This window comes from Marmota flaviventris, chromosome 2 (genome assembly GCF_047511675.1).
Source record: "Marmota flaviventris isolate mMarFla1 chromosome 2, mMarFla1.hap1, whole genome shotgun sequence".
NCBI lineage: Eukaryota > Metazoa > Chordata > Mammalia > Rodentia > Sciuridae > Marmota > Marmota flaviventris.
The window spans coordinates 31,022,854-31,046,888 of NC_092499.1; the positions used below are offsets into that span (position 1 = coordinate 31,022,854).

General features: G+C 39.5%; 1 protein-coding gene across 1 annotated transcript in view; it reads right to left on the reverse strand.

Moving 5' to 3' along the window:
- Positions 1-23,215, reverse strand: part of Rgs6 (regulator of G protein signaling 6) — a 564,395-nt gene extending 541,180 nt beyond the window's left edge. The window contains exon 1 of the mRNA XM_034635914.2: positions 23,164-23,215. Within this exon, the coding sequence (XP_034491805.2) occupies positions 23,164-23,181 (18 nt within the window). The 5' untranslated portion in view covers positions 23,182-23,215. The remainder of the gene's footprint in view (positions 1-23,163) is intronic.
- Between the last annotated feature and the right edge of the window lie 820 nt (positions 23,216-24,035).

A 24,035-nucleotide genomic window follows, 5' to 3' on the forward strand; every position in this document is an offset into this window, starting at 1 on the left:
CTGCCCCGTTGGCTCAGAGGCCTCTCCCAAGACCGAGGCAGGATGCTCCTTGCAGGAGGCCTGTGCCTCACCTCTCATTCCATTTATCACTTTTACCTTGTAATGGATCTGGCACCCAGATATGCTTAATAAATTCCTACTGATTCATGAAACTTGAGTCAACAAACAGCTGAATGAGTCAGCGCTGCTTAGCGGTGACCTTAGAAGGGGATGACAACCCGAGGAAGCCATGGTGGTGGCGGGGAGGTCCTCCCTGGTTGCTTGCCCCGACTCTGCCAGCAAATCACAGGTAACAAGCTTTTAACTGACACCTGACTTGCTGCCTGGGTTTCCTGTTCAGCAGCTAATCCCAGCAGCCTTTCTTGCCTGCGGGATAAATACCTGCATGCTCAACAGTATAACTAATTAGAAAGACCCCCCAGGGCAACTCAGAAGGCCCCCGGGAGGCCAGTCACCAAGCTGTGCCCTTGGTCACTGGAACCTAAACAACATAGAAGGCAGGGAAGCACAGGGGACTTTGCAGCCAGGTGAGGCTCAGGAGCTCAGCCAAGTTAGATCCCAAGAGCTTTGCTCCAGATTCCCTGCTAGGCCAGCCCTGACTGTGTGTGTGTGGAAACTCCACCACATTTCTCAGTGTTGTGTGAAACTGCTGGGGGATGGGGAGAAGCAAAGAAAAACTGAGCAGTAAACAGGCCTTTCTTGATGAAAAATAATAAGGCAGACTGGATAAACAGTGGCAAGATTTCCTTGAATAGATAGTAACACAGGTGAACGTTTACGCGGCACCTGCCATGTATCAGGTTCTAATCTCCTGACGTGCAAGAAATCATTTAATTCTCTCAATGCCCTCTGAGGTGAGCACTGCATTATCTCCATTTATAGATTAGGAAACAGAGGCTCAGGGAGACTAAGGAGCCTCCCCATGGCTGCACTCCAGCCAGTAAGTGACACAGCAGATGCCACCCCCGCAGTGGGCCTCAGAGCCTGTGATCTATGGCTCTCCACTTACATCACCACGAGGGAGGGGCAGCGCTCACACTTCCGCCCTGTCACGGGCCCAGTGTCCACTGCCCATGAGGCCTGGGCATGTGACATCCAACAGGCTTGAGTTCTTTGTGGTAGGGGCAGCCCCCACCCTCTGACCACTACTGCTTAGCAGTCCCCAGAGCCTCGTGTTGCCAGATCTTCCTTATTTTCCAAAAGAAGGTAGAAATCCAGAGTGTTTTCTTTTTCTTTTTTTTTAATTAGGGATAAAAACAGGGAGCAATCACTGAGGGACCTGGTAATAATAGCTGGGATGGGCTTAGGAGACGGGAGAGGGACTGTGTTTGGTTGAAAGAGCAGAGAGTGTCTAGTGCTGCAGTTGCCCAGAGCACCACAGGGAACCTTGGCTGGAGCCCACCACTGGAAGGACAGATTACAGGGAAGGCTCTTGGGTGTCTTGGATACTGGGCCATCCCACTTACACCCCCAGTCCCACAGGATCATCCAAAACACCGCATCTTGTTGGTCCCGAGGATGGTGGCAACAGCACTCTCATCTGTTTCCTGGCTGCCACAACAAAGTAGCACAAATTGAGTGGCTTAAACGATAAAAATGTATTATCTCACAGTCCTGGAGGCTAAAAGTCTGAGATCAAGGTACTGGCAAGACCACAGTCCCTCGGAAGGCTCCCAGAAAGGATGTGGTCCAGGGCTCATCCTAGTGGTAGCAGCATAACTCAAATTCCAAATGGTGTTCCTCCTATGTGCATATCTGTGCCCCAATTTTCTTGTTCATAAGGACACCAGGTATACTGAATCCGGGGTCTCCAGTATGACCTCATCCTACCTAAGAACACCTCAAAAAACATATTTCCAAATAAGACCACACTCTGAGGTCCTGGAATGGTAGGATGTCAAAATGTAGATTGGCAGGGAAGAAGACATGTTCAGTCCATAATGAGACTCTAAGCCGTGGTTTCATTTCTCCAGAGCCAGGATCCCCATGAACAGAATTAAGGTACTGCTATGGTTTAGATATGAGGTGGCCTTCAAAAGTTCATGTGTGAGACCACGTAAGAAGGTTCAGAGGCAAAATGATTGGGTCACGAGAGCTTTGACCTAATCAGTGTATTGCTCCACTGATAGGGATTAACTGGGTGGTAAACAGGAAGGTAGAGCGTGGCTACAGGAGGTGGGTCGCTGGGGGCATGTTTTTGTCCATGGTGAGAGGAGCATGCCTTCCCCTTCCTCCTGCCTTCTGGTGCCAAGTCCTGAACAGCTTCCCTCCACCACAGTCTCCTGCCATGATGTTCTGCCTCAGCCTAGGCCCCTGAGCATGGGAATGGCTGTCTGTGGACTGAGGCCTCTGAAACCATGAGCCCCAAATAAACTTTTCCTCCTCTAACATTGTTCTTGTCAGGTGTTTTGGTTTCAGCAGTGACAAAGTCAACTAAAACGGCACACCATTATTTACTTTTGGAAAATTACTATCTTCAAGGAATCATGAAAATCCTGTAGGGAATCTAAACATGCAATAGATCCCAATCCCAAGAGTCTTCCAGTAGCAACTGGAGTGAAAAGGTCTCTACACAGAAAACTATTCTACAAATATGCAGGTTGTAACTCACTTGAGAACACTATCAGTAACCATCAGGGTAAATCAGGAGGAGAGAAGCCACCTTTGTCTGTAACAGACAGGAATTGATCTGTAGGGAGTATTTGACCACAGTATTAATTTGGGAATTCTGATGTGTGGGGTCTTGGGGTAAGGCAGAGAAATGGAAGACATTCCAAGCAGATAGAACAAGTTGAACAGGGAGAGACAAGGAACAGCACAAGTGCATTTGGTACTGTCTCTTTGCCCAGAGAATTGTGTGTGGAATAGTCACATAAGGGAAGACTCAAGTGTAGTTTGGGGTCAGTTTGTAGACCCCTTAACTGTCTGGCCAGGAGTTTGAATGTAAACCATTGGGCAACTGGGAGAAATTTAGATAGCCAATAAAAGTAGTCCTTTCTATGTTAGTGTGCTGGGTACCTTACAAGTCCACCTTTTCTACAGCAGAGGCCTTCTTTCAATTTGTTCTCAAGAGGAATTCAAGATAGGATATATTGGGGCAGTTACCCCATCAGCCTCATAACGCTGGTCTTTATGAACATGAGTAATGAAATCCTGGGTCAGACTCACTGTGTCCCAGTGAATCCCAGTGCTGTCTTGCATTTAGTGGTGTGGACACTAGCTTTGACATTCAAGATTACCACCCATCCCACCACCATTGAATTACACATATACTCCAAAGTCCACTCTACAATAAGCCTGTGACTCAGACAGTAGAAAATCAAGATCAAGGTCAAGCTGTATGGCCCAAGGCAAGAAACAACTTTTTGGTGTTTCAGCTTCTTCATGTATAAAATAGAGATAATACTAATATCTAAAACACAGGATCACTGTGAAGACCAGATGAGGTCATATGAAAATACACAGCACTATAGCTAGAATACAGTACGTGATCAGTAAATAGTAACTGTTAATTTCACTATTGTTATTACTGTTTTTAATATTAAATTATGGGTCTCCCATCCATTAATTCATCTAAACTCCCCATGAATACATTGGATAATAAATTTCATCTGAAAGCCACTCCCTAAAAAAAAATATTTTGTCAAGTTGCATGTTGCTCATGGCAGCTAAGATATGTTGCCATGGCCACAGAAAAGCAAGAGTTCCAATTAAAGAATACAACTTCTAGTGACTTAAGAGAGAAAAAGTAAAGGGCTAAGTTCCATAACAGAATAAGTTATCTCTTTCAGTTGGGGATTTTTTTTCCCCCTTTAGTTTCAGAAGTCTAACAAGCGCTGTTAAAACCAAATACTTTCCTGTTTAATTCTCTATAATTATAAAGACAACATCTCTTTAAAGGGTCATTTTCCTAATAAGCAACATAACATTAACTTAAACACCACAGAAGTCCCTTATACGAAGAAGGGCTCCAACAAATCAACAGAAAATACAAACATTCTTACAGGAACATGGGGAATGAACATGAATTAGAAATTCACCTAAGAAATATTGATGAGAGAAATGCATAAGATAAATGTTCATCTGCATTTATAATTTTTAATGTCATTTTTTAAATAATGACGTTCATCTCAACTATTAAATTAGCAAAGGTTAAAAAGTCTTCACTGTGCATAAGGTTGTAGGAACACAACCCTGTTATAAATCGCCTGAGAAACAGGATTGAAATACACCTGGAAATATAACATATATCAAAACCTTAAAATGTATTTGGTGGACTAATTCTAGGAATTGGTCCTCAGGAAATCATCACTGATGGGCACAGTTAAGGGTGTGGCTTCTAAAACGCAAATTTAAATTTTTACTTACTAGCCAACTTAGGCAAATTATCTACCTATTCTTGATCTGAGTTTCTCCATCTGTAAGAAAGAAATAATGACACCTATACCTTGGTATTGTGGGCAGGAATAGTAAGAAAGTTAATAGAATAAACTAGGCTCTGTAGCAAGCACAGAGTAAAGGCCTGACCATTAGCTATTACTCTAATCAAATCTTGCTATCCAGATACAGTAGAATAATATTTAGCCATTAAATAGGATATTCTAGAGAAACACAGACTACCACCCAGCTTATGGGCCAAAGTTGGCTTGCCATCTGTTTTTATAGATAAAGTTTTATTGGAACCTAGTCATGCCCATTCATTTCCATACTGTCTGTGGCTATTGTTGAATTATAGTGATAGAGTTGAACAGCTGAAACAGAAACAGTATGTTTCACAAAGTTTAAAATCGGTACTGTTTGGCCCTTTACAGAAAAAAAAAAAAAAAAAATCACAGTCCCTATCTAAAGGAATGTTGATTATCATGGAAAAAAATACTTCTCAACATATTGAGCAAAGTTTTCTAACATTAAGAAAAATAAGTATTTTTGTTGAGTTATATACATCAAAAAAAAAAGTATGGAAGCAGATTCTTCAAAAGTTAACATAAGTCTGATAAAGGGGGATTACACATTTTATTTCCTTCTTGGTGCTTCTCTTTAATTTCTGAACTGTAAAAAATATTAATGAGGAATCGTTTCTATCATAAGAGAAAAGTTTAAGAAAGATACTAAGAAGGAAAGCGGACACTGAGATGCAGGAGACAACACATTTAGTCATTTAAAAAAATGAAAATTTTAATAGGTGAGAGAAACATAGGTTAGTATTTCTGCTTTGTTCTTTCTCATCCCCCCTCACAGAGAAGAATGTGAATGATGGGGAAAGGGAAGGAAGAAACCAAGGGAACATGATAGCAAGAAATTCCATGTAGATTGCCCCTAGATGGCATATGGGAGAGAACAGGGCCAAGGGTTCACGGGGGCTGAGGGCCCTACTCCCTGTGAAGACTGAGAAGCCATGTGTCAAGACTACAGCAAAACCAAGACAGATGGCAATTAAATGAGCCCAAGAATGATCTTCTCCAGTATTGAAAATTCACTTTAAGTGAGCTGTGTCAATAAACACCCTGTGCAACTATCTGTAGCAGTCCTGATTAATGACAGATTCCTGTACCCCAAAGAATGCACACTTCCTTGGAGGATATATTTCCCTGCAAATGTTCAGTCTTTTTCTGAATAAAATACATGCCTTCTTCTCTTCCTCAGTTGGAGCCACACAGTCAGAGGTGGGAGAACCATGAATGGGAATGTGGTTTTTGGCTTCATTTCATTTTGTTTGGTTTGGAGCTAAGCAACAGTTTGGGTATGGAAGAGACCAGGCATGCTGGATGCAGCAGTCTGCTCCATTTGATATAGTCACAGTTTTAAAGGAATGTCCAAAATGCCTGATCTGGAATTTGGAAGTGACCCCCTTTGAGGAGGAACTTAATCACCATAATTCCTGGATTGCAGCATGGTCCTCTGCTAAGATAGGCTTCAGTGATATGCCTGGCCCTGCTTCCTGCAGAAGTCATGAGAAGTAGTGTACAGAACTCCAAACCACTGGCTCTGCAGCTTAAAGTTGAATGACCCCAGCCAAGTCACTTTATCTGCCTGAGCCTCTTTCATTTATAAAGCAGAAATAGATAATCTCTCCCTTTTGTAATTCATAAGATTTTATGAACATAATAGTTATCCCTTGGTACCCACAGGGTTGTTTGTAGGACTCCCTTATATATCAAAATGTTGGCTACTCAAGTCCCTTATAAAAAATGGCACAGTATTTGCATATAACCTACACACATACTCCTTTATACTTCAAATCATCTCTAGATTACTTATAATATCTAAAATAATGTACACGCTAGGTAAAGAGTTGTTGCAGGATATTGTTTAGGGAATAATGATCAAGGAAAAAGTCTGTCCATATTCAGTTGCGGATGTAATTTTTTTTTCTGAATATGTTTGATTGGAGATTGGTTGAATCCTGAGATGGACTCCCCACCACACACACACACACACAGAGCCCACTCCAAAATGGAGAGCATTCTTGAGGGAAATAGGAGTCAGTGTTACCACAGAACACTAGCACTGGTGGTTATGAAGCCTTGACAGCCCTGCTAGCCTAAAGACCAGAAGCAAGTAGCTCCCCAGCTAGAGTCTCTTCTTCCTTCAAGCCTGGTGGAAAGAACCCGGTCTGAGAAGAAGAGACAGACTGAGCAGAGACTCTGGTTTCCCACTTGCTGCGGAGCCCCAGGCACAGTTTACCCACCGTAAGCCCCTTTCCTTGTACACTGAGTGGGAGGAATCTGGCAGCAGTGCCCACACCCAAAGCACTGGCCCAATGCCTGGCGCAACGTGCATCCTGCCGAGACGAGAGCCGCTTGGACACTGCCTGCGAAAGGGAGGTCGCCAGCCAGCAGGTGGCATATCCTCCTGGGATATTTCAGAACACACAGCTCAACACTTCCAGCAGCTCAAGATGCTCTTTTTTAAAAAAAAAAATAAATAAATATATTATTATTTAAGAAGCAAACAAACAAAAGTCTCATCAATAATGTACCAATATGTATTATGTGACCCCTCAGGGAAACATATTATTCAAGGGGTGAATGGCAGAATTTTAGATTATTTATAGCACACAAATGTGCAGTGCTTTCTAAATCATCTTGTATGCCCATTCCCCAGTGAGGCCCTCCCTGGGTTGCTGGCACCGAGTCAGCACTACACGGAATCACTGGGTCTAGGTTCCTATGGAAATATTGTCCCAACAAGAACATTTGCAGATGCTTTTTCAATCTCTTCCAAATCTCCTAAAACAGAGGCTGCAAACTTCTCTGTAAAAAGCCAGTTAGTAAATATTTTAGGCTTTGCTGATTATACGGACAATCTCTGTCACAACCATTCAACTCCTTCTTGGTAGCTCAAAAAAAAAAAAAAAATCATAAACGAATGGTGTGGCTGTGTTTCAACTTGATATATGAACACCAAAATTTGAATTTCACATGATTTTCACATGTCATGAAAGATTGCTTTCTTTTTATTTTTTCCCAACAAGTTCAATATATAAAAAATCACTCTGAGCTTGAAGGTTATAAAGCTGGCATGGGGACAGATGACGAGCTGACAGCTGTTCTGTAGTTATAACAGGTCCTCAGCCACAGTAGATTTCTCTTCATTTACTCACCTCTCTTTCTCAGCAATGCAGTGAAGTTAATGATATTAATAACTTGCTTAAGGGGAAAAGAAGCTCACTCCCCAATCTCTGCCCAACAGTTAGGTTTCATCGTTTGTTTCCTTGACTAACTCCTTGAAGGGGCTCATCTGTTCCAAGTCATGCTAGTACCAAGGTCATACTCTCCCCCTGGGCAGTTTTATTGTCATCTGTGCACCTTGCATTGGCCCTTATCTGCCTCACAACTTCTCACCAGAACAATAAAAAATGGTGGAAAGAGAAGTCTCCTTGGGATCCATAAGTAGACAGACATGCACCTTACTGTCACTGAACCTCTCTTCTTTTCTGCCTTCCAATGGACTTTGGATAATCCCAATTGATGCATCAGCCAGAGTTCAGTTTACCAGATATCTACCATAGTAAATACAGAAAGGAACCCCAAAATGATAGCATACCTACCCTGTTTATAAAACATAAAAAGAGGTAAAACTTCAAAATGATTTTCCTTTCCTTTGCTAAGACAGACAGTGCAGTGTGGTAGGTAGAATAATGCCCTCAAAAATCTCCACATCCTCATCCTCCAAACCTTTCAATATGTTACCTTATACGGTAAAGGAGTTTGTAGGTGTGGTTAAGGACTCTGAGAGAAATGCAAATCAAAACTACTCTAAGATTTCAGCTCACTCCAGTCAGAATGGCAGCTATTATGAAGATAAACAACAATAAGTGTTGGCGAGGATGTGGGGGAAAAGGCACACTCATACGTTACTGGTGGAACTGCAAATTGGTGCAGCCAATCTGGAAGCAGTATGCAGATTCCTTGGAAAACTGGGAATGGAACCACCATTTGACCCAGCTATCCCTCTCCTCGGTCTATACCCAAAAGGACTTAAAAACAACATACTACAGGGACACATCCACATCAATGTTTATAGCAGCAAAATTCACAATAGCTAAACTATGGAACCAACCTAGATACCCTTCAGTAGATAAATGGATTAAAAAAATGTGGTATATATACACAATGGATTATTACTCAGCAATAAAAGAGAATAAAATCATGGCATTTGCCAGTAAATAGATGCAGCTGGAGAAGATAATGCTAAGTGAAGTCAGTCAATCCCAAAAAACAAAAGGTTTTCTCTGATATAAAGTGACTGACTCATAGTGGGATAGGGAAGGTGAGTATAGGAGGAATTGATGAACTCTAGATAGGGCAGAGGGGTGGAGGGGAAGGGAGGGGACAGGGAGTTAGCAACGATGGTGGAATGTGATGGACATCATTATCTATAGTACACGTATAAAGACATAAACTGGTGTGAACATACTGTATATACAAAGATATGAAAAATTGTGTTCTATATGTGTAATAAGAATTATGATGCATTCCTCTGTCATGTATTTAAAAAATTTTAAAAAAGACTCTGAGATGGGGAGGTTACCCTGGATTTTTCTATGTGGGCTCCATGAAGGCACAAGATTTCTGTAAGAGAGAGGCAGGAGGGTTGTAGACAGGGAAGATGGGGAGATGGATGCAGAGGTTGGAAAGATAATGGGCCATGAGTTGGGGAAGGCAGGCTGACTCCGGAAGCTGGAAAATGGAAGGAACTGGATTTGCCCCTCTAGTCTCCAGTGGGCTCACCACGCTGCTAAATCACTGTAGACTTCTGATCCACAGAAGCGCAAGGGGAAAAGCGTGCTTTGTTTTAAGGTACCCAGTTTGTGGCGATTTGTTACAGCAGCAATAGGAACCTTGCACGTTGCAGCTTCTGAAAATGTTACAGATAAAGAGGCTGCACAGGTTTTAATAAGTCAGTCACCCGATCTCATCACACCTAACCCTGAAAAGCGCGAGAAAAGTCTACTCCTCTGTCATGCCGGGTCCCTAAACTCCCAAACTACGGAACATTGAAATAAAACTGAGGTATAAAAGGGAAGGTTGAAAGGGGTGAGTGGGCAGTTAGAGAACACTGCAGTCATATACAAAAAGCATTACCCGAGAGGACTGCAGAGGATGAGATAGAAATGGAATGTGACTGTATTTATAGCAAAGCCTGCCTCCCCTCTCAAGTATGTGACAGAAGAGCTGTTTCAAAGTTTTATTCTTCAAACTTGGCTGCAGAACTTGGCTGCTTCTCAGAACTGTGCTTTTGTATTTAGCTTTAAAATATAAGAAGCAACCCATGGTTAAATTGTAGGCAGAGGTGGTACCGGCAGGAAAAATGCTGTGGGGAGTGGAAAGAGGTTGAAATGTTATTCTTATTTAGTTAGCTGCTTATGAAAAACAAATAGAGGATAAAATAACAAATGGCTTGGAAAAATTCCAAGTTGAAAATTTCTGAGTACCCTGACATCAAGGGTGGTGTTGCCACAACGCTATCAGACACTAGGATGGAGGTATAGTGAAGAGGCAGAGAGTAAAGAAAACACTAGCCCTGGCTGTCAGGAATCCCCTCACTCATGTGCTGTAGCTCAGTGGCACCAGACATTTTTGAAAAGCCCAGGGTAGTCCAGTCTGACCTTCTAGAAAGCACTATAAACTAAGAGTCATGATCTAAGTCATGAGTTTTGATCTAAGCATTCTAAGTTTTGCTATTAATGCCAACCAAGAAACTACATAATCAAATCATGGTAGGTTATCCACATAGAATACTACACAACCTTCAAAATTGACAATGATGACATCATATTATGGCACAGATTAATGCTAAGACACAGGACATAGGGAAGCATAAAATAGGATGCATGCCATGATTACCCACGAGGTGAACATATTGTATACTTCTGATACAAATTAGAAGACTGGAAGAAAACAGGCCCAAATGCTAATTTTAATCATATAGGCATCATAGGAATATATGAGATTTTTTTTCTCTCCACTTGGCGCTAGGAGTCTTTTGAAAATGAATTACTACTTTTAAAATGGAAAAAAACAACTATTTTTTCAAATGAAAGGAAGAAAGAAAATTGGTTGGCAGGAAGCTCAGTTTTACCAATATCTTACCATATGAGTTTGAGAACTAAAAATGTTTATGTTTTCTCGCTTCAGAGTCCTCATGTGAAGAATGAGGCTATAATTACACCATGTACATCTTCTATATGTAGGACAGACAGCCCCCGCTCCAGGATGACTTGACTTATGAGTTTTCAACTTTGGGACAATGTAAAAGACACATGCATTCCATCGAAAGCATCCTTTGAATTTTGAACTGGGCTCTTTTCCCAGGCTAGCAGCAAGTGGCACAAATCCCCTGTGAGGTGGGGCAGCAGCAGCAAGTCTCAGCACCCAGTCAGCCACCCTGCAAGGGGAAACAGCTGGGACCCTGCAGTGTGCTGCTTTGCCACGGTAGGGTGCAGGCATTAAACGTATCTTTATTTAGCATATTTTCAATTTATAATAGTGTTATTGGAACAGAATCCCATCATAACTTTATGAGCACCTGCATTATAAAATAAACTATATTATAAACATATGGCTCCTCTCCTCACATAGCATCCATTACCTGGAATGATTTCTTGGCTCGTTTCCACTGGGCCAAAGCCTTCCCTTTCTAAAAGACACAATTCACATCTTCAAATCTCTTCCTCCTTTGTAAGCTGCACTGTCCACATCAATTCTCTTAGAATTATTTACAAACAGCTTTGATATTATTTTACATAACCTGATTTCTTCCAAAAAGCTGCAGGCTTTCAAACAAAGTAAACATAGATTTAAATACCGATACCAGCACTTGATGCCAGTATTTACTCCTTGCAATTCTGTTTCCCTGTCTATAATATATGGGGAACACCACCTACCTAACAAGCTATTCTGGTGATTAAGTGATTCAATATGTGTACAGTACACACCACAGTATCTGGTACATTTATTATGGCCCATAAATGCTTATTTTCTTCCTTAATCCTGCAGCACTCTTGGTCTCCCCAATTACATTGAAGCCTGTCTAGATAGAAACTGTATACTATGCTATTTTTTATTCCCCATGCGGTGTTTTTTTCAGAAGCAAATGTTCAATAAATATACTATCTGTTGATTTGATTTTTGCAAAAAGCACTGAGATTCAGGCAGAGACAGACTAGAAATTGTTATTTGATTCAATCATTCCCCCCCAAAAAGATATGCTTCCTAACCCCTGTACTTATGTGCATGACCTTATTTGGAAATGGGGTTTTTTGTGGATATAATTAATTAAGATGAGGCTGTACTGGATTTGGGGGTGGTGGGGATCAACTCCAATGACTATTGTCCATGTGCAAACATGGAGGTAGGTACACAGGGAAGAAGGCAAATATTAGAACAAGGAAAGAACCTATAAGTCAAGGAACACAAGGATCTCCAACAACCACAAAGAGGTAGGAAGGGGCGGGGAAGGGTTCCTACCTAGAGCTTCAGAAAGAAAACGGCCCTGCCACACTTTGACTTCACACTGTGAGAATCAATTCCTGTTGTTTTGAACCATAGTTTCTGGTTCAAATATAATTTATTGTAGTAACCTAGGAAACTAACATGGAAATGTTCAGAAATGTTGTACTGACAGATAGATACAAGCTACTTCCTGTTTTCCAGACCAAAAAGCTTCCTGGAGCCAGGTAAGATTTTTTTTTTTTTCCAGGTAAAGCATTTGTTCAGGTCCATTTCATATTAGAGTTGTTTTCCTGAATATATTCCCTCTTTGTAGAGTTCTGTAGAATGAGGTTAGGTGAATAAATGTCATTTGGTTACTGTGGTGACATTAGGCCCAGTGTTATCCTCCTCTTGCTATTTTCCCAAATGATGTCACCATCAGCCAACCAGGCCCAAATCCTGAGCATAATCCTTGAATCCTTCTCTCTCTTCCTCAACCTAAAATTAATCACATGCCAATTCAATTATTTTCTAAATGTGCTTAAAGTTTCTCTCACTCTTCTTCATCTCTAAAGCCACCACCTTAAATCAATAATGTTCAGGAGATGTCTCTTAAAAACACTTTAATAGCAAACTGAGGCTCTAAGAAACAGATCTGTCTTACTTCAAGTCAGTATTCTTGGATTCCACTTCTGGTAACAGCTAACTAGATACTTCAGAATGACCTTCTTCCTCAGAGCAATCAGGAAGGCTGAGAGCTATTCTGTTACATATGTTTGAAGGCATCCAAGAGCAACCAAGGGAGTACGAATGTGTGAGGATATGATCTGAAAGAAGAAGAAAGCTAGGAAGGTGAGCCTGATGATTTGAACTGCTTTTTCCTCTCAAAGGAATCACCCATTTCTTAAGCAAAAAGCGTAACCGAGAAGTGGAACAGAGAGACTCTAGCAGCCCCATGGTGCTAAAAAATTAGAGGTCAGAGGGCTCTAACGAGAGAAGCCTGAATGAACACCCAGGTTTTAATTGGAAACAGAGGACTTCCTACAAAGAAGAAAGGTGATATGGAAATATACTAGTCCTAATAAGAACTAAAGATCAGCTACAAATAATACCTGGCTAGATTAAGGTAACCTGTCCTCATTTTAACTGACTGATATATTTTGAAAAAACTAAATCCTTTCAGGAGTAAGATAACATTCACTTAGAGCTTTGAATTCTCTCTCCAGTGTTAGTTGTATAAACAATGCCCAGAACGTCAAAAAAAAAAAAAGTAACTAGAAATATGGAATAAGAGAGGGATAATTTTAACAGTCTAGCAAGTAACAAAGATTTTTGAAGTATCAGACATAGACTTTAAAATAACTATGATTTTTTTATGTTTTAGGAATTAAGTGACAAAATAGAGAATTTTGGCAGGAAAGTGGCAGCTATAATAAAAGAATTAAATGGAAATCTTAGAACTTAAAAAAAGCAATAACTAAGGTTACGAATTCAATGGGATGGATTTAACCACAGATTATCTAATCAGCTGAAGATAGAATTAGTGAAGTGGAGGACGAGTCCCTGGAAAATATACATATTGAAACACAAAACAACAAATGAACTGAAAATACAGAAAGAACATGAGGAGCGTCTGAAACTCAGAGGGGAAAAGTGATAACATATACACCGAGTTCCAAGAAGAGAGGGGGAAAAAAAAAAAAACTAGGCAAAGACAATATTAAAATTTTAAAGTCAGTGGCTGAGAAATTTTCAAGCACCAAATTAAAAAAGTAATATGAGCTCTAAGGAGAACAAATAAAAGAAAGAAAATCACAATTCAGTAAAATTGTTGAAAACAAGGTAAAAAAAAATCTAAAAATCTGTAGAAGGGAAAAATAGATTACATTCAAAAAAGCAACAGTAAAACTTCCAGTTAACCTCCCAACAGAAACAACAGATGACAAGAACAATGACAGGTATCAAAGTATGGAAAGAAATAACTGACAGTCGGTAATTCTGTATCTAGAAAAAAAAAACATTTCAGAAACTGAAGATGAAACACAGACATTTTTAGCCAAAAACTGAACAAATTTATCTTCATCAGATCTGCCCTAAAGAATATTCTAAAGGTGGTTCTTTAGACACAAGAAAAATGACCCCGGATATGAGCACCAAGGTGTAGAAAAGAATCAATAGAAAAGATTGCTCCTGGGCAAATCTATATAACCATCATATTTAACAGATAAAATTAATTTTTTTATTTTTAATAAAAAATAAAAAATGACAAACTCTTGAAAGTTAAAACACACACACACACACACACACACTTTTTTCACCCTGACCCTATCACACAATACCAGTAGACATCCTCCTTTTCAAGACAATCATTAGATCTATCAAAACAGTGATCCAATAAACTGTGGCATCATTCCAAATAGGAGTCCTACCCACTCTAATGACTTAACTAGCTGTCTTTCAATGAATATTTCTTTCCAGTCTTTTGATATTATTGGCCACAGGGCTATCGATATTCTTTTGGAGGGGGTACTTGTCTAGATCTCTCTCTTTGCATATACTTTCCATCCCCTCGATAGAATACATTTTTAGACTTGAGAAGGCCGACCCAAAAGATTATTCATTTCCTCTTTTCATTTGTATTGGCAAACTAACAGAATCTTTAAAAATAACCCTCCTAATTCCCATGATTTTAAAGCTTACTTTTATTTTTTTCCATTCACAGCCATCTATTGGCTTTTAATTTTTTTTCGAAATTGTGCCAATAGGGAACTTCTTCTTTGGTCATTTAAGTTCTCCACTGCAAAGGAGTGTCAACAGCAAGATAAACTGCCAATATTAGCAAAATCCTGCCCTCTTTGAAATGAAAAGAGGAAAAAAAAATGGGAAGATGAAATGAAGCCTTCAACAGACCAAAGGCTTTTCAAATTAGAAAGTTATACTCACGGAAACACATCATATTAAACTATACTGAGCAAGTCCCCACTGTAAAAATACCCTCCCTTTCACCTGTAGACACTGATACCATAGCCTGGGACTTGCCTGCCTGCCTGCCTGTCTCCTGCCAACCAAGATAATATGATGGGAAGGTTTTCTTCCAGCAAGTCTAATCCTGGGAGAAAAGGAAAACAGAACAGTTTTTTTCCTAAGGCAAAAATTAAAAAAAAAAAATGAATGAAAGGAATCTTAAAATGCAGTCTGAACAATTGAGTGAGTTACCCCAAACACCCTCTGAAGTTAGTCCTTGGGAATTTTATTTAATGTTAAAAAAAGAAAAGAGTGAAAGAAAGCAAGCCATAAATATTCAGGACCAAAACAAGCATTTGTTTTAAGCATTCAGACTTACCTGTTTTTATGGTTTTTGTCTGGGTTAACATTATCAAGGAAATTAAAAGAATAACAAAAGAGGTTAAGAAAGAATAGATAGTAGTGTAGATTTCTTTATTCTTTATTAGGAAAGCCCTAGAAGGTTATAACTGAAGAATATTTTAGAGATCACCAGCCTAAATAACCCTTCACTTTGCAAAAGACAGAGTTGGACTTAACAGGAAGTAGAATCAATGGCAGAGCCAAACATGAGCTGGTACAAATTCAGTCAGAATACATACCCTGCTATCTTGGTGCAGCTACATACTCTTAGCACAACACTCTTCCTGTATATACATACAGGGAGAAGGCGGATAGACAATCCAGTTCTAAAGGCTTGTGGTTCAAAACTTTGTCCCAGGAGACTGAGAACTCTCAGGAATAACATAGTGAAGACCCCTTGTCTTTCTTCCTCATTACCTCAAATCCTCCCTTCAGCTTATCAGTCACCAAGTCCTATTGATTCTGCCTCCAACACAACTGTCAAATGTACCCCCTCATCTATATTACCACTCCCACCGACAATGGATGTCATTTGTCCTTACCTGAATTCCTGGGCATTCTTGAAACTGCTCTCCTGACTATACTCCCACCATTTCTCTCACCCTCTTTCCACCCTGAACTCCCTCCACACTGACCACCCCATAAACCCCCACCATGAACCTACCATGGACTTCCCTAGTTCAAATGCCATTCTTCACGTTGAACATATAACTTCTCTGCCTCCAATCCTTCCATGGAGAATTTTCCTAATGAAGTAAAAAAGGGCCTCACGGGTTTCCCCTGGCTTGTGGGATAATCCTGCATGAGTCAGAATCTTATCAGCAAACAGATGGTAGACAGATAACAGCACAATTCAAGAGAGATTTACGTCCAAAAGCACCAAGTATAAAGAAGGAACAGGGTAGAGAGGAACCATAAACAAAACAAACAAACAGAAAACCTTGTCTAGTGGAAGTAGAGCCATATATTGTGGAAGCTTCCACAATGGTTCACAATGATTTCCTTGATTCCAGTGCAACCTATCAAAGTTAGCTCTCACCTAGGGCTGGACCCAGTGACTTGTTTCTAATATAAAAAAGAGATGGGACATCTTGTCCAAAATTGCATATCAAAGACTAGGCCTACTATCACCCACACCCCTTCTCTGCCTCTTCTCACTTGTTCACTGTTGAAACAAGTTGCCACAGTGTGAGCTGCTCTATGGACAGGACATGTGACAAGGAACTGAGAGTGACTGCTAGCCAAAAGCCAGTGTGGAACTGGTGTCATCACTCCAACAGCTTTTGAGGAACTGAACCCAGCCAAGGACCTCAGGAGAGAGCTTAGAAGTAGACTTTTCCCCAGTTAAAACTTTAGATGAAACTGAGATTCCAGCCAACATTTTGACTGTAGTCTTTTGAGAGATGATGAGCCACACGAACCTGTCTGAACCCATGTCACTAACCCACAGCAACTGTCATAACAGATCTTTTGTCTAAATCACTGAATTTGAGATGTATAATAAAAACTAGAGCTATGAGGGCCCAAAGGATAAGTAGAGGAAAAGGAAAGCTGTCAGGAGCCAGAAGAGAACACTCTGCCCCAAGAGCATCAGTGACCTTCAGTCAATGGATACAGCCAGTGCCAAGACTTTGCAGAGAGAGCATCAAGGCAGGAAATACCCTCTGGTTTCTCTCCAGGCTTCTACTGACCATACTCAACTGGAAACCCAAGGTCACAGGAGCCCTGCAAATGTAGTCCACATGGCTCAGTTTTCTGGAGTAAATGAGAGCATGTAGAGGGGTAGAATGTGGGTGTAGAGGGTGCACAAAGGGAAGACATCTATGCAGCATCGAAACTCCCTGACATGAAGCATGGGGTCTTTCATGCCTGGCCCTAATCTACCTATCCAGCTTTATTTCTCAACCCTTTGTCATGGAAATCAAGGTCCATGGAAAGAACCACGTGAAGTTTACAGAACTCAGTATAAAACATCAGAGCTCTGCCCCTTTGCATGTGCCAGTCTTTAAGTCCCCTAGACATTTTTCCCTTCTCCACCATGTCAATCCTGTTCATCTTTTAAGAATGAAGGCAACTGCCAAATCCTCCAATGTCTTCTACAACCTAATCACCCCATTCTGGTGTGGCGTCCAGGACCCTTCTATCTCCTCCCAGACTCCTTGGCTTGCCTCTACCAACACGGAAATTGTCAATCACCCATCTTCCCCCTATTGGCTTGTGGGCTCATTCAAGACTCCGCCCTTAAGTTGCATTCCTGACATCTAGCAGGGTGATGACATCAATATACATTTGCTGGTTAAATGGTTTCCAATCCTTGTCCTGCCTTGATCACCAGGATTTGCAGGTTCCCAGACTTAGTTCTATCATTGCCCTGTATGAATTTGAAGATGTCCTTATATCTAACTTTTTCTGTGGACCCCACCTCTTCAGGCTCATTTCCCGCTCCTTGCTGCATACCTCTGCCTCTGAAACTAAAACAGCATTATGTTTACTTTCTGGAAGTATGTCTACACTAGTTTCTTCCCAGGACTTTGAGAGTTCTCAAATATTAGGGAAAGAGACCTTGGGATATCAGAGTAAAACAAAGGTTAGACTCAAATTCCTGTAGAAAAGGAATCAATACCTAGAAACTAACAGGTAAAGGAAGCCATCAGTGACAAAGCTGTGGAACCATCCCATGACATAAAAGAACATCAATTTTTTCTCCTTCTTTTCAATCCCCTAATTCACCCATGACACTAGGTTACTGACAATGTACAGTGTTGCTACTTAAATAATTGTTGCTGCTATCTATATAACATAAAATTACTACTGCATAATAATTGTTCAAATGTCATAAACGTTATTAACAAGTCAAAGAAACAAGTTGCCACCAAGGAGACAGCTTGGTTAACTTTCACTGTTGAATGTTAAATCATCACAATTAAATTGTTTTTTTTTCTTCTAATGCCTGACTAAATTTGGTTGAGCCTTAGTGCAATTTAGGTTATCTTAGATAGATTGTCTAAAATATTTCCAAAAAATGTTCAAAAGATCTTTAGAATGTATGTCATCTCACAGCATTGTTTTGATATCAGCCATTAATTTCTGAGAAGACTAAAAGTTTACAGAACGCAACTTTGAAAGCATTGCAGAAAGGTATTTGCACATTATTTAGATGAATTCCCTCACATTACAAAAGATAACGTGAAGCTGAAATAATATTTTATTTATTAGGTCAGGGTTGGTTCGTGAAGTTCATATTTTATTCTTCTTTCTACCGTACATGGACACTGAATGTATTCTTTTTGTGAAAGTATTTCATAATCGGTAAGGAAGGAGGAAAAGAATACACAAGAGAGAAAGACAAAACAAGAAACAGAGATAGGAAGTTCAAGTTCACCCTCAGAGAGCCAAAGCAGTAGGAACTAATGTTGGGATCTACCACCGAGAGCCCCTAGCTCACTGTTCAGCATTTTCCATCACAGAGTACTGCCTCCTGACCCGGAACCAGGTCAAGGTAAGCTAAAATGTTCTCTTCCATTCACCATCTAAGAGCCCCGAGTTCTACTAAATCAAATTACCAGTCTAGTTTGGAAATTTGTTTAGAGACATTGTTAACAATACTCAGAGGAAAAAAAAATCAAACAAAATCAGAAAGCAATCTACTCTTATTCAAAAAGAAAAAAAATTCCTAGTTATAAAAGGGAGTAAACAGTTCAGAAAATCTTTACCCAAGAAACAAGACATCCAGTATGTGGAATACAATGTTAGCATGACAAATAAGAGAAGTGAACCTAGGTCACATCCCTGAGGGTAAGCATCAAAGCCAAAGATCTGCCGCATATATTTTCATTTATTTGACTCAGCCAATGGCTGCTGAGCTCCAACAATGTGGTCATGGCACTTTGTGGCTGATAAGAAAGTGACTTCATCAGATGCTACCAAGAACTCTGACCTGTACGATCAGGCTCCTTGGACCGTCAGAGCCTCGCTAGGCAATTGCTGGAGAGCCTTAAGCAAGTTATTTCAGCCTCTCCATACTTTCAGTTTTTTCACATGTAAAACAAGGGCGTTAACTAGAAAATCTATAAGAAAAAGCTACCAAAAAATCTTTTGCTTCTAGCACTATGACAAGAGCTCTGTTCTTCCATACCCTAAGAGGTCTATGAATCATTATGAAATAAAATATCCAGTTAAAAACACCTATTTCACCATGACTTGGCAACACCTATGGTACCTAGAGACTAACAAAAACTAAGTAAGTGCCTTTCAAACTTAGTTCGGCACCAGATTCTCCTAGGATTTCTTTAAAGTTCGATTTCTATGACCCAGCCCAGACCTATTAAATAAAAATATCTTGAGGAGGGGGTCTTTTGAGGATTAGTGCTTCTCTAAAAGACCCCTAAATGATCATTTCAGATATTGTCACCACACTGGGAAATTCAATGACCCAGGATACTTAGGATCTGGGAATATGAAAAAAGCTGACGGGTCTGGGTGTCTTAATGAATAATTAAAGTTTCTTTTAAATAGATCTTGAATGTGACCAATACATTTTTTATACACACCTCCAATCCAAAATGTGAATATGAAGGATGAAAAACTAAATGAGAAAGTCTGCTCAAGTCAATAAATAAATCATGCCTTGGGAAAAGTACAACTTCTCAGTTAATAACATGAAAACATGAAAAGAAAATGAAGAATGTTCTCAAGATTGTGGGCCTACAGATCCCACCCATCATTACTCATGTGTCAGAAGGCTGCCATCCTAAATGGTGTTTGAAAGTGACAACAACCTGGTTGACAAGAACATCTTGTGTATGTCAAAAGAGATGGAAGAGAGGTTTTTAAATGTTTTACCACAAAGGAATGATAAATGTTTGAGATAAAGGATATGCTAATTACTGTGATTTGAGCATTTCATAAACTATACATATAGCAAAACATCACATTGTATCCCACACATTTGTGCAATTATTATGTCAATTAAAAATAATAAAAATCAAACATCATGAACATGATCCTCCCACTTATTATTCAGATGCTCTACTTCTCTAATTTGGCTTTTTTTCTGAATCAAAACAACTCAGCCCAAGCAAAACTTTCACACTGAAAACGTCTGAGACAAGAGAAGGAAGCAACAAGCAAGAGAAAGAAAACAAGAATGAAAGTGAAATTTTCAAAAAGGTAAATTTTAGTTGCAGTTACCTAAGAAAGGGTTTGGTTTTATGGGCCTCAAATTTGAAAAAAAAGAGATCACAGGGACAAACTATCGTTTCCATAGAAAATGCTTTGAATTGATCTTGCTTTCGAGATTGAACCTGAATGACACCTCAAGGTTAACTTCCTTCTGTGGGTGTAAGCTTTGGGTTACAGCCAAAGGCCTGGAAGCACTAGAAGTAGAAAACCACGTGACTCTCTCCCATATTTCAGGTATACCTCTGTAAGTCCAGTGAGACAGATTCACCAGGTTAGAAATGGTTCAGGGGCCTGGACACTGTACAACTTTTCTTTCAGATAAATGGAACAGATTCAGTGAATTGCTTTTAGAGAGGAATTAATCTAGCAAGGAACACAAACACATACATACCCTGCAAAAGTGTGTCACAAGGAAGCAAGATACATTCCCATCCCTAGTGGCCATATCTCTAAAGAGCCACAATGATTGATAAGTTTGTTTCTAAATTTATAAAACTAGTAACACCCTAAGAGTAGAACTCAAGTTCTCATGAAACTATAAGAATATCTTTCCTTTCAACATAATATCAAACACTCTAGCAGAAAGGAGTTTGGATCATATGACCTTTATATTTCCTATTAACCTTTAATAATACACAGATTTGCAATTCCCTAAATAATATAAAATATTTGTATTGTTTGCTTGTGTCTTAAAAAGGCAACTTACTATATATAAATTTACTTCAGTCAACTATTAACAATATCGATACTTATACATTCTATAATTTATCTTCTCTCCAAGGATCACTGTCTCTATAAGACTCACAGATAAAAAGAAATATTCATTACATACCACATTATGTCCAAGTAGCATTAAGGTAACCCATTCCCACATCTATAGAGTGAATAACCTCCCAATAACCTTCATCCCCCTTTTTTCCTTTTATAGGATCAAAAAAGTTAAATAAATTACTTAAGGTCACAATGCTAGAAAGTGATAACGTTGGAATTTTAACCCAGGCCTAACTCCAAAGCCCATGCTGCTACTAGCCTAGCACAGGGCCTCCTAGTTTAGGGAGGAGAAGGAAACAATAAATAAATGTCTTCCTATTATTCTGTATGTTTCACTAATTTCTCAGCTCCGTTAATCTATAATAAGTTTTTCCTTACTATACTTTAATAAGCATACTTCTTAGAGATGGATTCTCTCAGCATTCAAATTAAGCAAAAAAAAAAAAAGCAAAGCAAAAAAGTACAGAATTTTATACCCAGAGCAAGGATAACATGAGAGTTCAATTTTCACAAAGAAAAGAGAAAAATTACCTGTGTTGATCATCCAGGTATATCAAGTTCAACATCGTCCATATGATTAACGTAAATTCAACAGAGTTGCCAAAGGAACCAAACCCAGCTGGCGACTCGGATGTTTAATGAAGTGAATCAATATTAACCCATTTCCCTTATTAATATGTAATATATTTTCGCACACATGTAGAAGGAATGATTTCCTTAAGTATATTGTTTGCAAAAAATAACTTCATGTGCCTTATTTCCTACTTTTAAAACATCTTCTTCTGAATTCCCTATTTAAATTCACAGCATCAATGTCTATCACCCAAGGTCAAAAACATAGTCATTTTGACTGTCTACTTGCCGCCTAATTCCATATTCATTCAGTTTCAAGTTATTTTTAATTCAGACTCTTCACTCCCTCTGATCAGTCCCTCTCGATTCTGAAGGGAATTGCCCCGCTAGATTAGTGTCTTCCTTGCCCTTTTCACAGACACAGAAACATCCTTCCCAGAGCCTGCACCCTGTCTTGACAACAATCCATTTGGCACACAGAGGGCAGGACTTTCAATCCCAGAGACATATGGATTTTACAACTCTCAGCACACAAGTGTTTTATGATTAAACTGCTCATAACTCTACAATCTGGCTTTGTCCAGCCTCTCTCTGCAAAACTTTACCTGTTTACTCCTTGTTTTTATCCCTATGCCCAAACTAATCATTTCTGCTGGCTGTTTACTTCCCATAACTCTGTGCCTTTGCTGAACAGAGAAAATCCCCTGCAATGTGCTTCCCCCGCCCCTCTGCTTTCCCCATTCAGCAACCCTATACATCTTTTAATCCCAAGTCCAAAGACCACTTCGCCATAAGCCCATCCTGACCTGGGAAGCTGGGAGAATTCTCCTCTTATTCTGAGATAATGTAACACTCTAATCAGAAGACCTCTGTTTTGGAAAATTAATGCTTAGACTCTATTATGGTTATATGTGTACGTCTTTTGTCTCCTGCCAACTAGAAGCATTTAATGCAGGCATACAGTCCATATCTTGTACATACTATGAGAACAAAGAACTTTCAGTGGATGTATCATACATTACACTGTAAAGGCCTTTATGCTGAAGGAGAATACATCTCCACTGGCATTGTTTAGACAACCTTCAGGCTTAAACAAAACTAAATAGAATAATATTTTTTCAAGTATTGAATACCGAGTTTTTAAGTATGATCAAACCTAATTTCCTTGAATTTGAGAATTAGATCATCAGAGGATATGAGAAGAAAATACTTATTTATCATTTAATGCAGTTTGGGAAGAAGACCATTTATCTTGCTGTCAATCACCCGTCAACCCTTACAGAGAACAGACACACAGAGCTGGCCTGCAGAGTGTTGAAGAGGCCGTCCGTCTTACTTTGCAGTAGACTATCATGTTGGGAGAACTCTCCTCTGGATCAGCAATCCCCACTGCTCTTTGATCCCCGGATCCCTGAGCCATCCTGAGTGTCTTCTCTCACACTGTGAAAATAAATGGATACACCATTAAGCCATGAAAGAATTTTTTTAACATAAATTTTTTGAAATGCAAAAGAACTAAGTATCTTTTGGCAGTTGCCATGAAAACAAAACATAATTTTTATTTTTCTGATTAATTTACAAGATATTTCTTTAAAAGTTAGGGTATGTTCTAATCCCAAATATTCTTCATTTTCAGCCCAGAGTCCTATACCTAGGGGCAGATATATGCCATCTTAAGCTCCTGAAGACAAATGAAGACAATCATTTTGATGTTGATTTCTGTCTTACCAAAGCCAAATTTCTGATTAATTCCATGCATTAAAATGTGAATCTTTAATTATGGAAATGCAAATCAAGATCCCAAAGAGATACTACTCCATTTCCACTAACATGGTTATAATAATAAAAAAACAAAAATTCAAAAACATAAGTCTTGTCAAGGAATGGGGGAAATGAGAATCCTCATTTGTTGCTGGTAGGAATGGAAAGTGGTACAGTCACAGTGAAAAATGGTTTAATGGTTCCTCAAAAAGTTAAACAGAGAATTACCATGTGATCTAGAAACTCCACTTCTAAGTATATAGTCCCAAAACCTGAAAACAAATATTCAAATACTTGCTCTTGAAGGTTCATAGCAGCACTGTTCATAAGAGCCAAAGAGTGGAAGCAACCCAGATATCAATCAGTGGACAAACGGATACACAAAACATGTATGTATATCTGATGGAAGATTATCCCACCATAAAAAGGCATGATGTTCTGATACAC